General features: G+C 42.9%; 1 protein-coding gene across 1 annotated transcript in view; it reads right to left on the minus strand.

The window, feature by feature from the left end:
• Positions 1-13,474, minus strand: part of CACNA1D (calcium voltage-gated channel subunit alpha1 D) — a 164,536-nt gene extending 151,062 nt beyond the window's left edge. Inside the window, exons 1-3 of the mRNA XM_042880189.1 lie at positions 13,432-13,474; positions 11,172-11,490; positions 8,851-8,956 (exon numbers count right to left, since the gene is read on the minus strand). Of these exons, the coding sequence (XP_042736123.1) occupies positions 8,851-8,956; positions 11,172-11,490; positions 13,432-13,474 (468 nt within the window). The remainder of the gene's footprint in view (positions 1-8,850; positions 8,957-11,171; positions 11,491-13,431) is intronic.
• Between the last annotated feature and the right edge of the window lie 1,647 nt (positions 13,475-15,121).

Consider the following 15,121-nt stretch of genomic DNA (forward strand, 5'->3'; position numbering starts at 1 on the left):
TGTCACAGCCTCAGACATAACCTTCTTTAAGATGCCCTTTCAGAGTAGAAAGAAACTTCTAAGCAGGAAATTAAAACACTAAAAATACAAATAGCCTGTCAAAGGACGCACAAATAGTTGGGAGCAAACTTAAAAAAAATAAAATAAAATAAAATAAACTGAATTTCTTAGCCCCTTCTCTTTTCTCTCCATTCAGATTCCAAATCATTTTATTTCCTTAGCCAGAATAATTCAGTATTCCTGTTAGAGATAAGCAGCTCTGTTAGCACAAAAATTAATGAAGTCTCATCCTACTGCCTGGCAGTGGCTGATTAGCTGTGGTGTGACACATGTCCTCCTGCCTTTGGGAAATGAGGGAACACTGATTCCTCTCCTGCTACTAGGAAAAAAAAAAGTGGGGGGGGGAGGTTGAGAAAACTTTGATACCCATGTTTCTGCTGTATTTGATTGAGATCACATTCTCTCTGAAGCTTCAAAGAGCTCTGTTACATGTCATACATCTAACATGGGACTTTAAGAGCTTTTTTTTCCCTTCTTCTTGGCTTTTTTCCTTAACAGGAAGATCCTTTGAGGTCAGCCCTAGCTACACCACAACTCAGATCCAACTACCTTTCACCCTCACAGCTATATGATGCTTAGGGAAAACACAGCTGTGAGGAGCAGCTGATAGACTCCACCACAGAGTAGAAGGGCCTTAAAACACAAGTGCTGACAGACAGGCACCGGGTGCACAGCCTACCTATGCTCAATCTGAATCAACTACGGGACTGTTACACTTGCAAATCGTCCACTGAGTTTCAGAGTTGAGGGAAATGCGTCCTTATTTCATTAGGAAGACGGCAGGCATTTGTCGTCTTAAGATGGAGTAATGCAAAAAAATCCACGGCAGTGCCATCAAAAGCAAATCACAAACCACTACTATAGCATGGCCTCTGCTCTAGGGCACTTCAATTCAATTTGACACTGTCTCATTATAATTAAAACAAAATCTGAACATTTTCAAGTATCATTTAACTCATTTCTCATGCGCAGAGGAAGTGTTTTGCAGGAGACAGAGCTTTGCTGCACTGCACTGAGCACGTCCATCACAGAGACTTTGCATCTCAAAGTACCCATCCCTTCTCTAGCAGTTCCTCAGAACACAAACTGCAGTAACATCATTTTATACTTTCAGACACAGGGTACTCCTTACTGATTTTTTTTCTTTTCTATTTTTTCCTTAAGTCAGTGGCATTGAGATTGAGACCTTACTTAAAAGAAGAACTATACAGGACATAAATAATTCCATAGACTGTTTTCTTTCAGCTCCTCCCTTTAATATAGCAAGAAATAAATGGAAAGAAAAGCTATCTGAATTCACAGCTATTATATCTTGGGATGATAAGTACATAATTATTTCAATATCAAACCACAGTGAACAACTTATGCCACATTTAATCCACATGTGTTTCAAAGGACTCAATCAATATTTGGGGAAAAAGAATAAGTGGTGGCATCCTAATAAGTCCATCAGAGTGAAAAACACAATAGCAAAACTCTGATAAACATCATACAGCTCTGGGGTATTTGCTACTCACTTCCTAGGAAGGATTGCATTTCCCTGATCAGCTGAGCAGCATAAGATGCAATCTCGCTGGAGGCTGCAGCACTGCTGGAGAGCAGCTCCAGCCACTGCAGGCCAATCCAGAGAAAGTATAAGTACTGAACTAGTGAACCTTATTAATGAACGCTTATTTTAACGTTCTTACTGGTCCCCACGTCATATAAGCATAACTGGCTCTGTCTGCTCCTTTGTAGCACTTGATCTGCAAGATTCTTACTGAAGCACAAAATGACGTTTCAGTATCACATACTTTGGCTGTAAAGCACAACCTGTTTTGCATCACATATGAAGAGGGCGCAACTAAAACAACTGGTCAGGCGAGCCTTTGGGCTGAACTTCTTTCCTCTGTTAAGACACAAGTTTGTCTCAGAAAATACGCAATAAAAAGAGTGGAAAGATTTAATGCTGGTATTCTGCAAGTTCTTTGTCTAGCATCATCCCTTCTGGAATACCAACCAACAATATGATGTGCTATTTACCACACTAAAATATCAGGATTCAGACCCTTGATGACATTGTCAAAAATCTATAACCCTCCAAGACTGCAGAACTGTAAGCAGTTCTCTATTCACATGAATAGTGACCATGATGAAAACAGTGCACTGCAATCAAGTTGAGCACTGGCTGGACTTTCAGTCCTGCAGCAACAGTGAAAAGGTTATGGCACAATGCCTTTTCATAATACCTTTTCACATTACGAGAATGAAAGGTATTTCATAGTATGGAGACAAATCTTCCAAAGAAATCAGTCTGTTTAATCTCTTCATCATTTCAATCATTGATTTCATTGAAAATGTTATTTTCATAGTGAAGTTTTGAATGTATATCTCAAGTCTTTAAATAAAGTTTGGCTTCAAATGCCAAAAGCAAGGACCAAGATTTCTGGTAAGAATCAAAGCATTCTTCGAGGAGAATGCAACTCCAAAAGTACTTTTGCCCAGGAAAATAAGTGTGAAAAAACATGAACATTAAGCCCCAAAATCAGTGCTACCAAATCAGTGAAGGTCATGATTTTAACATTTGCTAAAAGGAAGGAGGGAAGGAATTTTAGTTGTAATTCGTTAAATTAGTATTTTATTGCAAAGAATCACACAATAACCAAAAAAAAGACTAATGTTGAAAAGCAAATGCACCTTAATTAACATTCTCCTACTATCTCTGTAATTCAGTTAACTGATTATTCCGACATGAAGCAATTCAAAGCAAACTGGTTTGTTCATATTTCTTTTGGAGCATTTATGAAACAACTTACACACTCACTATGTCAACAGTTTGCTTAAAAAGTACCAACTTCTGCCACTCATCTGAAACTCTTGAAACTTGACTGACCACAGTTTTAACGTAAGGCTCAACTGCTTTCCCACTGCCCATTCAGCTGTTACAGTAACTAACAATATGGTATATTTGGAAGGGCACAGTGTTACTGAAAGCAGCCTAGACTACAAAATTTAACAGATACACCTTTATTTAGCTGTCCAAAAAAAAAAAAGAGAAGGATTAAAGCCCCACAGCATTTCCCAGCACAATTAAACTAACAAATCCACCTTCTAAAAAGCTGGCACTATTCACTTTGGAAGACTGACTTTAGGCTATATTAGAAAAAAAACCAAACTCTCCCAGTCCTTTCTGGTATACTCTGCATCTCCCTAGGCATTTTGCCAGCAATGCACTACCAGCAACTCTTTTCAAGGAGAGACAGGCCCTTAGTAGGAATTCCCATAGGAACAAGCACGCAACTTTAAAAGTGGAAAAAACATTTTCTTTCCATCAGCAATGATTAAGTACATCTTTTTGTGGGGCCTCCTGGTCTGGATAACTGAACAGCTATCTCCTACGTTTAAAGATGGGAAATTATTTTTCCAGCGTCATCAGCTAAAGCTTGAAAGAATAAAAGAGTAATAAGGACAAGCCTGTGTTATTCCCAAACCACCACAGACCCAAGCAGCTCTTCTAGCAGTTGGAAATCTCCAATTCAGTCTTGCTCACATCTTTCTTCCCTTTTCCTAAACCCAGAGGAAGAAGCAAAATTTCTCTTTCATTCACCACTAGAGATGGACTTGACATGCAACAATTCTCCTTATCAAAAAAATAAAAGCAAAATAGATCAAGAACCAGCTCTACTAGCATAGTAGAGAGACACAGAGCAGAGTAGGCCTAAGAGGTGGCTGCAGGACAAAGTGGATGTGATGCACTAGCAATCCAGAACTCTGATTTCATTTTGAAGAGGTGTGCATTACAACATTAAAAAGAAAGGGTTTCCTCAAACTATGATCAGCACTAATAAAAGTCAAACCATTACATAACAGCTTGCAAGTGCATAATATTGGAAATACAGAAAGAAATGCAGAAAGAAAAAAAAAAAAGAAAAAAAAAAAAGAAGATAGGGTTGAGCAAAACTAACCATTTTTAAATAAAACATACCATTTTCAAAGAATCTACTTGCAGAAGGGTCATTAAGGAAGTCTTGCAGCTGTCCAAAGCTTATCTGCTAAAGCACACTGCCTCACTTAGTCAAACAGCCACACTGCTCATTTTTAGCAAAATAAGTCAGGCTGCTGCAGTTGTACAACAACAAACAAACAAACAAATAGATGTCAGAGTAATCAGTGCACAGAAAGAGACTCGGGCTCCAAAGCACCCTCAGCTGGAAGAGCAAACATGGCAAATATGGCATGTGTAAGTACAACCCCATTTATATACACCGCAGAACATTTAGCAATTCCACTGATTCCAAGATACTAAATGTTGTCAAAACCCACAGCATTCTACAAAATACATTTTCAGATAAGCTATGTTAGCATAGCCAAGTGCAAGGTAAAAATCCAACAACTTTTTCAATGGGTGGATTAATTAGTCATGTGGCCATAGGAGTGAATGAGTCATGGGATTTCTAATGAGATAAGGACAGGAAGCCCGACATCTTAAGTCAGGAGTTCAAGTGGGTGAGTACTCTGCTGCTGTGACCTAGATTGAAGGCACAACTAACAGTTCAGGGCCAGCACCTAAATCTACTTAAAGAGAATATGTTTGCCTTAGAGAAAACCCAGACAGTACCTTTCTGTAGCAGTATCCCTCACTATGGCTCTCCCAGTTCCAGCTCCTGGGAAAACTTGAAATAAATGAGGTACCTAGCTAATGAGTTCTGTAGGCACAGCTGGGAGACCTCACCCTTTGAGGGAGTTCCCCACTGACCATCATAGTCAGAAGCAAAGCTGAAGAATCCTGTTGTTGCAGGCATAGAGTCTGTGATTATCAGCAGACTGAAGAGTTTTGTGCTTGTGATTTTGCACTTGCCAATTTGCTGTAATTAATGCAAATCCTCCAAAATGGGGGCTTTCAATCTCTTATGCAGAACAACCTCACCCGTGAAAACCTGTGGAGTCTGGTCACAAGAGATGCAATACGCCTAAAGCAGGCTCAACTCAAATTTCAGGGGTCACGTCTTCATTGATTCAGCACGGATGCCTTCTTACTGTTCGTGTTTAGTTATTAAAAGAAGAAAAACTAAAAATGTTTTGATCACAACAGAAACGCAGACCCACATTATGCCAGTCTGCCTGCATGCTGTAAAAAAGCCCAGTGCTAGTCAAACCAGTGGTAAAGTAAGTAGGAGGCAAAGCACAAGGAAGGAAGAGAGAACAGAACAGGATGATACAAGAAAGAAAAAGTGAAGTGAGACAATGAGAGCAAAGCATGGTGCAGGAGAGGACCAACAGAAGAGTAAACAGAGCGGGAAGTCAGAGGGCAAAGTAAAAGATAGAAGTGAGTGGGAATTTAATGAAGACAAAAGACATGAGGGAAAATAACACAACACGGATGTGGATAAAAAGCAGAAAAGGCAGAAAGAGAAGAAATGTATATATACAGGAAACTCATCATCCATCCAAAAACAGCTTCTTATCAAACCCAAACAAGAGACACCGCCAAAAGAAGTTCAGATCACCTGAAACTTCTGAAAGCAGATGAAAAAAATAAATTAAAACATGAATGAAGTGGTGAGATTATGAGAATTTCAGCAGGGATTACACTGACCCTGTTCTCTTGATGCAGGAGAAAAAAAATATCTGCCTTCAGAAGAACTCTGCCCACCTGTGAACTGATTAAGGACTAAACATTCAAATAGAATTTGGAATCTAGCTGAGCAGCTTTTTAAAGTTCATCAGACTGTGCTCTGTGCAGAATAGACGAGCATAGCAGAAGTGCTCCACTCAAGGAGAACCTCCCTTCCTCCCACCACTCCTAGCACACACCAAACACATGTCAAGGCATTTTCTTGATAAACTTTCCCCAGAACACAGGACTGTAATACTGGTTAGTGGCCAAGCTCAGTCCATTCAGAATTTAACTCTGTACTCCTGATTTGTTTGAAGTGTGTTGTCCTGTACCATCCAGTACTAACGTACCATTCCTAAGTGGGAATGAGGCTGACTATGAGTTTACAATGCAAGAAAAAAGACGTAGAGCAACCTTGTACTCCCAGAGAACAGCAAAAAGGCAGAACAGAACAAGTTCCATTTCTATTTCCCACTTATCCATGCTCCATTGTTTTCTGCCCTCTTGTACCCTGCTCCCACTTCCCACACCTGGACACAGACTATATGTATTTTACCTTTGTTCACCTCTAAATATAAAAATGAAGTATGAACATGTCTGAGGTTCTGGGGTTTTATCGCAAATCAAGAAACACATAAGCCACTTCAGCAGGCTCACAGAAAAAAGTTAACCAACTCAACTCAATGGAACAACATTGATATACCCACCCCATGAAAACCAAGCCCTAAATCCATACACAAACTAAGATTTCTAAAGCTGAGCTTTTGGGGTTTACATAATGAGAAAGAGAAAGCACTGGAAGCAGACCATGTTTCACTCCAGCCTCTCTCCACAAGACAGAAATGATGCAAATACTGAAACCTGTACAGTGTCAGTGGATTCCTGCATCCAGAATAGGGAAAGGACGAAGACAAGACTGTGGGGTTGACGGCACCACAAGCCTGAGTTGGAAGTAGATAAGGAGAGTATCTTATTACCCCCCAGTGTTTGAGTTTGAATTAAAGAGAGATCAAACTGGCTACACAGAGCTTATAAAAGAGAAACACCTCCATATAACAGTGGCTAAAATCCTTCCATACTCACAAATCTAATACAATATGTAAGCTCTGAGCAGCCTGGTCTGGTGGTTGGAGATCCTGCACATAGCAGGGGATTGAAACTAGATGATCATTGTGGTCCTCTTCAACCCAGGCCATTCTATGATTCGATGTGGTTTTTAAACCAGTAACAAGAAAGATCTGAACATTATTCAACAGTATTATAACAACTGACACCTCTGCCTCAAACGTGTTTATATGCACACCACAAGAATCAGGAAATAAGTGCTGAAAGAGATTCCCAATTAAGCCTAACAATTTCCAAACCAGCTCAAATATAGTATTGCTTCACATTATACTTGAATCCTCACTATGGGTTTAACAAAGAAAGTTGGGCTAAACTAGAAAAAAAATGGCAACAAAATCCCAGAGAAGGTTACATGGACCCAGAGCAATAGTGCATGTATTTTATGATTTAGAACCCTTGCTATAAGGAAAGCCAATACTTCTCATTCCAGAGCAATGTATGTTATTAGCAAGCAGACAAGATGCACCTTTACATTCCATTATCTGGGCTGACTCTGCCCCAGCACATGCCAGTACTTGAGCAAACCTAGTGAAATTACTCATAATTAACATCGGTATACACAAGTTGCAAATTTAAATAGCAAAGTTATCAAATTATATGTACAGCTGACTGCATTCAAGATCCATAATTCGGAGTGATCCAGACCCTTTCTACTTCAAAGGGACAGGGATCTCTTACTAAAAAAGCATAACGTGTTTTTGTTCAGACCAACCTGTCCACCCACCCACTTTAATAGAAACATCAAATACAAAAATGTCCATTTCTTTCTGAACACATTGTAGAATTGGGTCAAACACCAATCTAACAAAACAAATACTAAAAAACGTTTATTTCAAAATTATTAGCTTCTGACACAAGCAGCTGTTTTGCCCTTTTCACGTAACGCTTTAATGAAAGCAGTTATTAGCAGACCTCTTGGTGGACTGACAGCTATGGAGACTTGTGCCCTGAATTTCTCACAGAGGATGAAATGAAGAAATAGAGACTATTGGCTGGCTAGATAAACAGCTGCACGATGCGTTCTTTACACTGACCTGAATTATTCTGCCTTTCACCAGCATTTTTATTGCTTGTATTTGCTTAATCTTGATAAACGAGATGTATATAAAATGGGTCATATGAGGAGAATTACTTTTAGGAAAATAAACATGCTCACGTGCACCAAACGCACACATTTATCTTCATAAATAGAAAGCCTCATATCAACCTAACATTTCCCTTCCGAAGCAACCCAAGTTTACCTGCTCACTGATCTGGCACCCTTCCCCACCACCACTATGCCAGAAAACAAATCACAGACTTGCAGAACTCATAGGACCACAGAGCTCTGCTATGTCAAAATGCTGCTTAGAATAAATGAAACCATGATAATGTATTTCAAATCACCCTTGTGTGTAATAGAATCTGTAAGACTTGGAGACTAGCAACTAAATTATTTTTCGTTACATTTTCAAGTACAACACTGCTACCCTATTTTCAGCTGAAGAAATACAGCTCCACAAATGAAGTACCCATTGTGTTATCATCCCTTTTCAAAACAACTTCTAGAAGCACTTACTGCTGTTATAATTCACGTTGATGTTCTTACCACTTTGCTGTAAAATTTTCCACCATTCTCTTTTAATAAAAGCTAAAATAACAGCTAAAAATACAGACAGCCAAACAGCAGCCTTAAAAATTGAGAATAGATTAGACAAGCATATTAGGTAAGGCAGTAAAACTTCACAGGGATTGAAGCAGACATCTCAACAACAACAGGAATTCAAATACAAGTTCTTACACCACACAAATACACAGACACACACAGAGCACATCTTTATGGTACGTTCTCTTCCAAAGAATTTCACCACTGACAACAGAATTTTAAAATATGACATAAGAGAGTACATATTAAAACTGAAAATAAAGCAATTGCATATTCTGACTGATATTTTATTTGAAAGTACCACTGCATACCAATTTTTTTTTTTACTAAAATTATTGTACTTAATAGTTTTAAACACTAGCAGCCAGTCTTGACCACCAAGATAAAACTTCAAGACATAAAACAAAAACTCAAGAGTACTCACCAAATTATGATTAGTTGAATTAGAATCATCTTCTGGGAATGGGATGTAAACAGCTAAGGCCACACAGTTGGCAAAAATAGACAGTAGTATAAATATGTCAAATGGTCTGGAAAATCCTGTTAAGGAATTAATGGATTCCGAGCATCTACAAACTTTTAAGCCTAGCTCTCCTTTCTGTTTCTATACTCACAAACAGTTCTTCTTTTAAGGCAATCTTTAGACTGTTAAGTGGGGCAAACATCAAATCACCATTGGTTATATCACTGTATCACATCATCTTCCATCACAACAATGTCTCAATGTCCCTTTCTCTTTGCAAAAGCAAGAAAGCTATTACTCTCGCTGCCAGAGAACTCTTCATTTTTCTGACAGTGGAACTCCTTAACAGTTTTGCTTTGGGCAGAGCAGAACAAAGTCTGGGTAAGTAGAATGGCTAACAGCATGCCATTCTTGGCTTGGCAGCCATACAGGCTCAAAGCCTCTCAGGCTTTTGCACAAGTGACATGAAGTACAGCTACAGTTTTAACACTGCATCTGGATAACAGTAGTAGAATCCTGGAGACACATTTCCTCTGGTTAAAAAAGAAAAAGAAAAAGAAAAAAGATGTTTCCTCAAATTCATACTTAGAAGTTCATCCTTCAGCTTATCATCAATTTGCCTTTCCCTGAAAAACACTGCATTATTTCCTCGTAACTAAAAAAGACAGAATTACCCAGATAAGACTACTTGTAGAATGTCAGATAGGGAATACTTTGAACCTTAGCTATGATTTTTGCCATTTTTTCCTGTTATCTCAACTCACACCTTCTTGGTATACATCCATAAAATTCCCATAAAAGACTGAGGGAAGAGTACCAAATGCAATCTTTGTTTCCTCCAAAGAATATTTTTGTCAGTTCACAATACACTTTTTCTGAAGAAAACACCTATTAAGCCCACATGGCCATCAAGTACTTTTAAATTTTGTTTGTTGGCAACGCAAAGTTTGTCACCACCAGGGTTGTTTTTTTTATGTCCATAAAAGCCTATGAATATCAACAACCATTACATTGTACACAAAAAAACAGAGCACCCATCTTAATACACAGCATTCTCCAGACTGAAATGAACAAACCACATCAGTGCAAGACTTACAAGCTTGTTTCATGATACAGTGCTACTGGGACCAACTCAGCCTTGCATTATTCCACTTCAGGTTCACAGCAATTTAATTTAACTGACCTTAGCCAAGGAGAGGCCAATCTACTGAAATTAGTTGGACTTCTACCAGTTTAAAATGAAAGTAGAATCTGTTTCACTATCTTTAATTACATTCAAAGAATTGAAAAAACAAGCCCTATAAACGAGGAACATCTCATACTGCCAGCATGGGTGTTCTGTTTAAAGTAAGAAAATGAGCTTTACTTTTGTAATGTACTCTCCTGAACAGCTATTTCCTGCTACAGGAATGTTGCCATGGCTAACAGGCAAACATTTTTCCCCTTGTACCTCAACAAACCTTTATCTTCTATTTCAAACTTCTTTCTTGAGAATTAAACAATATATCATATCTGCATGATATTACTTCTTCCAAAGAAATCCACAGACTTTCAAATCACAACCACTGAGACAAAGATGAAGCAATCCTTCCCAGCACACACACCACCCCAAGGAGAAGCTGGTGTGTCTGGTCTGGTCTCCTACCTACAGTCATACATGCTTCCAAATATTTGATGGTAGAATTGTTGTAGAAGTTCAAAAGATGAATATAGTTCAGGCACCTGTATGTACCAACAGTGAATCCTTAGCTTAGCTAAGAAAACATCACTTTTAGCAGTTGGAAAACATAATTTTTAAACAATTTCTACATTCGGCCCATTTGCCTTAATAGTAATACATCTGAGCACAAGATGGAAGATAAAGGTTTCACATCTTAGGTCATCTCCAAGTAAGCACTGCTAGATGCACTCTTAAGCATTCGGCCTTCTTTAGAACGGTAATGAACAGAATGTGGAGATTTGATGGAATATAATGCAAGCTTATAAATTTAGAAGGTTAAATTCTGAATGCGTTCCCTTTTTCCCCTAAGAAAAGAAAGCAATAGCTATGAGCTCTTCTCTGATTTCATTTACTTACTTTAGTGAAACAACATCCTGTTATTATGACATCGATCAAGAGCCATTTATGCAAAACTAGCTACCATTAATGTTAATGAGAGTTACACACATAGGTAGGAGAAGTACAGTGTTAGCTGTGCTGCTATCAGAGACATAGTAAGACAGTCTTGATACACCTAAAAAAACTCAAGAAACAGACAAACTGAAACTGCATCAAAGGATACTTCCATTCTACTAGACTAATGCAGGCTCTTCGTATGGGGTTGTTGAGGGATAAACAGAAAAGGGCACGGGGTGGCCGACTATTAGATGTATTACCCTGTTTTTTGCTCTTGGCATATTGCTGGCGTTTTCTTTGGGACAGAGATCCTACAGGCTGGGCTGTGGTGGAATTCATATTTTGGGCAGCCTTTGCTTGTCTAGCAGCATCAATTGCAGCTTGCCAAGACAGAACAGTTTGCTTGGATGGTGCTGAACTGTTGGACTGAGTAGTTGGTCCGTCACCAGGGAGAGGAATTCTGGTGCTGCTTGCATAGTTCGCCTCTGTGAGAGAAAAGGGGAAGAAAAAAAAAAAAAACTTGTTTATAACTTTTTATGCTATAATGTGTCACTGTGTTTTCGATGAAAAGATTATTTTAAGACCTCTTGATGGTGTGATGCCTATATATGTGCATACACTCATGCTCTGCAGTATATATATATATGACTGTAGGCAAATAAATATACGTACACGTAATTGAAGATATACGTATGCATATATGTGATTGAACAGTAGCCAAATATGCTCAGGAGTCAGCATTATAACTTCAAGTCAAATCTAAGTGTCAAGACAAGTGCTTCAGCAACACTTTGCATTTTGAGTCTCCCACTTACTACAGACTTGATGGCAGCTTTACTGTCACCATGTTTATCCAGTGAAGCATTCCTCCTCCTAATGACCAACTCTGCTGCAGAACCTTAGCGTTCAGCACAAAAAGTCATTTACGCATGCTTTTCAATGGAAAACAACCAATCTACCTTCCCAAACAGAAAGATTAAAAGAAATCCTGTAAGCAAGTTGAATCTCACCTCGTTCTGCGTTCTCACAGCAGAACACAGGGATGCCTCCCACAAGTTAAATTCCCATAGTGTGTGGTGGTAAATATGTTGATAAGGTAGAGTTTCACATGTGAAACCAATGCAAAGGAATGCTTCTTTCTACTTCTTCATGAGGTTCCACTACATAAATCGTACCTTCTAAACAAGGTTTTTGAGCTCTTTTTATTTAGATGGCTCAATGCCACCTCCTCGCACAGATCTCCGCTCCTGACTGGAGCAGCAGAGCCGACTCCTACGTGCACCTGTAGGAAGGAGCAGCTCCTAAGTGAAATTCAAAACTTGAAGATGCCTGGGTGGGCAGAACATGGAGGAATGATGGCAGAATCCACGCGCAGGGAATCAGGGCTGGCAAGCGGAACGGATCTGCCCAGGCAGGAGGGGAAGATAACTCCCCAGCGACCGCCGTTCGTCAAAGAGGGGAGCACAGCCCTCCCTTCCTAGACTGTGGGAGAGGAGATAACGGCAACGACGCGAGAGCCCTGAACGTGCGTCGACGTGTGCGAGCACGGCCCCGCCGCTCCGTGCCTGCGTGAGGGGCGGCCGCGGGGGCTCTAAGATGGCTCCCGGGGCGGCGGGGTCAGCGCGGGGCCGCAGCCGGCATCGGGTGGCGGGAGCCGGGCAGCCCCTACCGCCCGGCCTCGGTGGGGGGAAGGTTGCTCGGGGGTGGCGGAGCCGATGTCGACGTTTTGCAAAGGCTTTCTGCCGGTTCCCCCCCCTCCTCCCCCCCCTTTTTCCTTTTTCTTTTTTTTCTTTTTTTTTTTTTTTTTTTTTTTAATTTCTCAAGCAATTTGACAGCATCTCCCCCGCCTTCCGCCTGCCCCCTGGGATGCCGTGCAACGTGGTTCGGCGCAAAACAGCCGCTGATCGATGCATCTAGCTGTCATTCTCCTCATCGGTGCTAGCGAGCGAAACAAAGCCCGAGCGCCGTGCTCCCCGGGGAACCTCTGCCCCCGGCGGGCACGCAGCAACGGACTCGCGGCTCATATGGGGGAGCGGGGGGAGAATCGTTCGAACGCGGCAGGGAAGGACGTGCGGAGCCGGCACGGGACCGGCGCAGCCCCGTGGCGCCCCCTCAGCCGCCCGCCCCCAGCCGCTGCCGCTGGCGCTGTGCCCCCGCACCCGGTTCGGAGCGGCGCGAGCGGAGCCGCGTCCGTCCTCCCGCCCTCAGCTCCAGCCTCGCGCAGCATCCCGCTTGCCGCCGAACCTCGCTCCGCGCCCTTCCCAGAGCCCGGCAGCTCGCCCCCTCCCCGCACCAAACCCACCCCGGCCCCAACGCTTTTCCTCCCTCCTTAATCCCCATCTCCCAAATCCCTCACAAATCCTCCCCCGCGCCCCCTCCTTCAGCCCCGGGCACGCCGCTGCCCTTGCTGCCCGCTCCGCTCCTACCTTCTGGGTGCTGCTCGGGCTGCTGCTGGTGGTGGTGCTGCATGATTCCCACTTTCTTCGGCGCGCGAGAGGAAAAAGAAAAAAGCCCAGGGCCGAGACGTCCCCCGCCGCCCCGAGCCAGGTGCGCGCAGCCCTGCGCTCCGCTACCCGACCCCCATGGTAGCGACTAGCGACGCGCGAGGGGCTGCTCCCGCTCCTCCTCCTCCCGCCGCTGCTGCCGCTGCTTCGCCGCTGCCAAATCCCTCCGAGTTTGGGCCAACATGACACTCACATCCGGGTGACACGGGATCTCTCCATCCCTAGCAACCGCTAGAGCCGCTGCCAGCTCGTCGGTCCCCCCTCCTGCTGCCGCCCGCTCCGCGAGCCCCCTCCTCCCGGTGCCGCTCCTCCTCAGCCCCCTCCTGCCGCTCGCCGCCGCCGCCGCGGGCTTAACTCCCTCCTCACTGCCACTGCCGCCGCCGCCGCCGCCGCCGCCACCTGCTGCTGCTGCTGCCGCGCTCCTGGGGCCGAGCCGGGCGGGGGTGCGGAGCCGCTCGCTAATCGCCCGGAGCTCCGACGGCCGCAAATAGAACCGCCGCCGCTTTAACCCCTCCGCCGCCGGCCCGCAGCCCGCCCCCGAGCGCGCCTCCGCACACCGCCGCCCCGCAGCCGCCTGCTACTGGCGCCAGCCCTGCTCTCCGCGCCCGTATCAGCACCCAGACGCGAGTGGGTTCGGGGCCGCCCCTTCCACGCCTTGCGGTGAACGCATCCCTCGCTCTGGACGCCTCCCCGCCCGGTTCTCGTGCCCACGTGCGCACTGCGAACCCTCAGTTCCTCAAACCTTCAGCGCCTCGACCTGTTGCAATGGCTCCATTCCCATCCTAAGCCAACCCCAACATTTTTAGTGTCTCACGAAGGAGAGAGAAAGAAAGAAAGAAAAAAAAAACCCACACTCCATTATCTTTCCAAAATTTTTCATTTTCAGCACTCCACAGCAGAAGCCAAAACCCTGCATTTTGGTTTTATTTTTCCTTCATTGGTCTCAAAGCAGCAATCCCATGCACTGATGCGTATGATTGGAGCAGCCGTGAGGTGTGTGGGAACAGCAAGGGCAGCACCTCCACCTATAGTGATACTTTTCCCAGTGGCAGTATTGCAGCCATTGGGAGAAGTACGTAATGAAACCAAGCAAGAATTATACAAATTCAAAACAGAATTAACACTTCGGAGTTCCAGTTGGCTTTCTCTGAAATTACCACTTCCCGATTTATTTTTTGAGAGTATTTTCAGGATATTTGTTCTGAACAAACCATTGTTAAAATAGTGTGTGTGACCCTGTGATAAAGGTACTATTTTGTTAAAAAAACATTCAGCAGAACTGCTACGAACCCTCACTTTCATCGCTTTCTTATTCATGTCTCTATTTCATCTGCAAGCTATCCTTCACCCACAATTAACAATAAATAAAGAATGACAGAGAAGACTTAGGAAAAAAAAAAAAAGACCTCAACACTTCTGATATACTTCAGTCTCATACGAAGCCCTGTTAGGTGGAAACCATCACTTTTAGTGTCCTGTGGAGAGAGAAATCTTCTATCTCCATGCCACTTCTTGGCCTTGTTTTGGGAGTTGCTTTTCTCCAATCTGTTGAGTGGATTCAGCTGCTGCAGCCATGAGCCACCTGCTTCTGGGGGCTGGTTTAATCAGCCAC

The sequence above is a fragment of the Lagopus leucura genome, unplaced genomic scaffold (assembly GCF_019238085.1).
Source record: "Lagopus leucura isolate 7727_CA_CO unplaced genomic scaffold, USGS_WTPT01 Super-Scaffold_100026, whole genome shotgun sequence".
Taxonomy (NCBI): domain Eukaryota; kingdom Metazoa; phylum Chordata; class Aves; order Galliformes; family Phasianidae; genus Lagopus; species Lagopus leucura.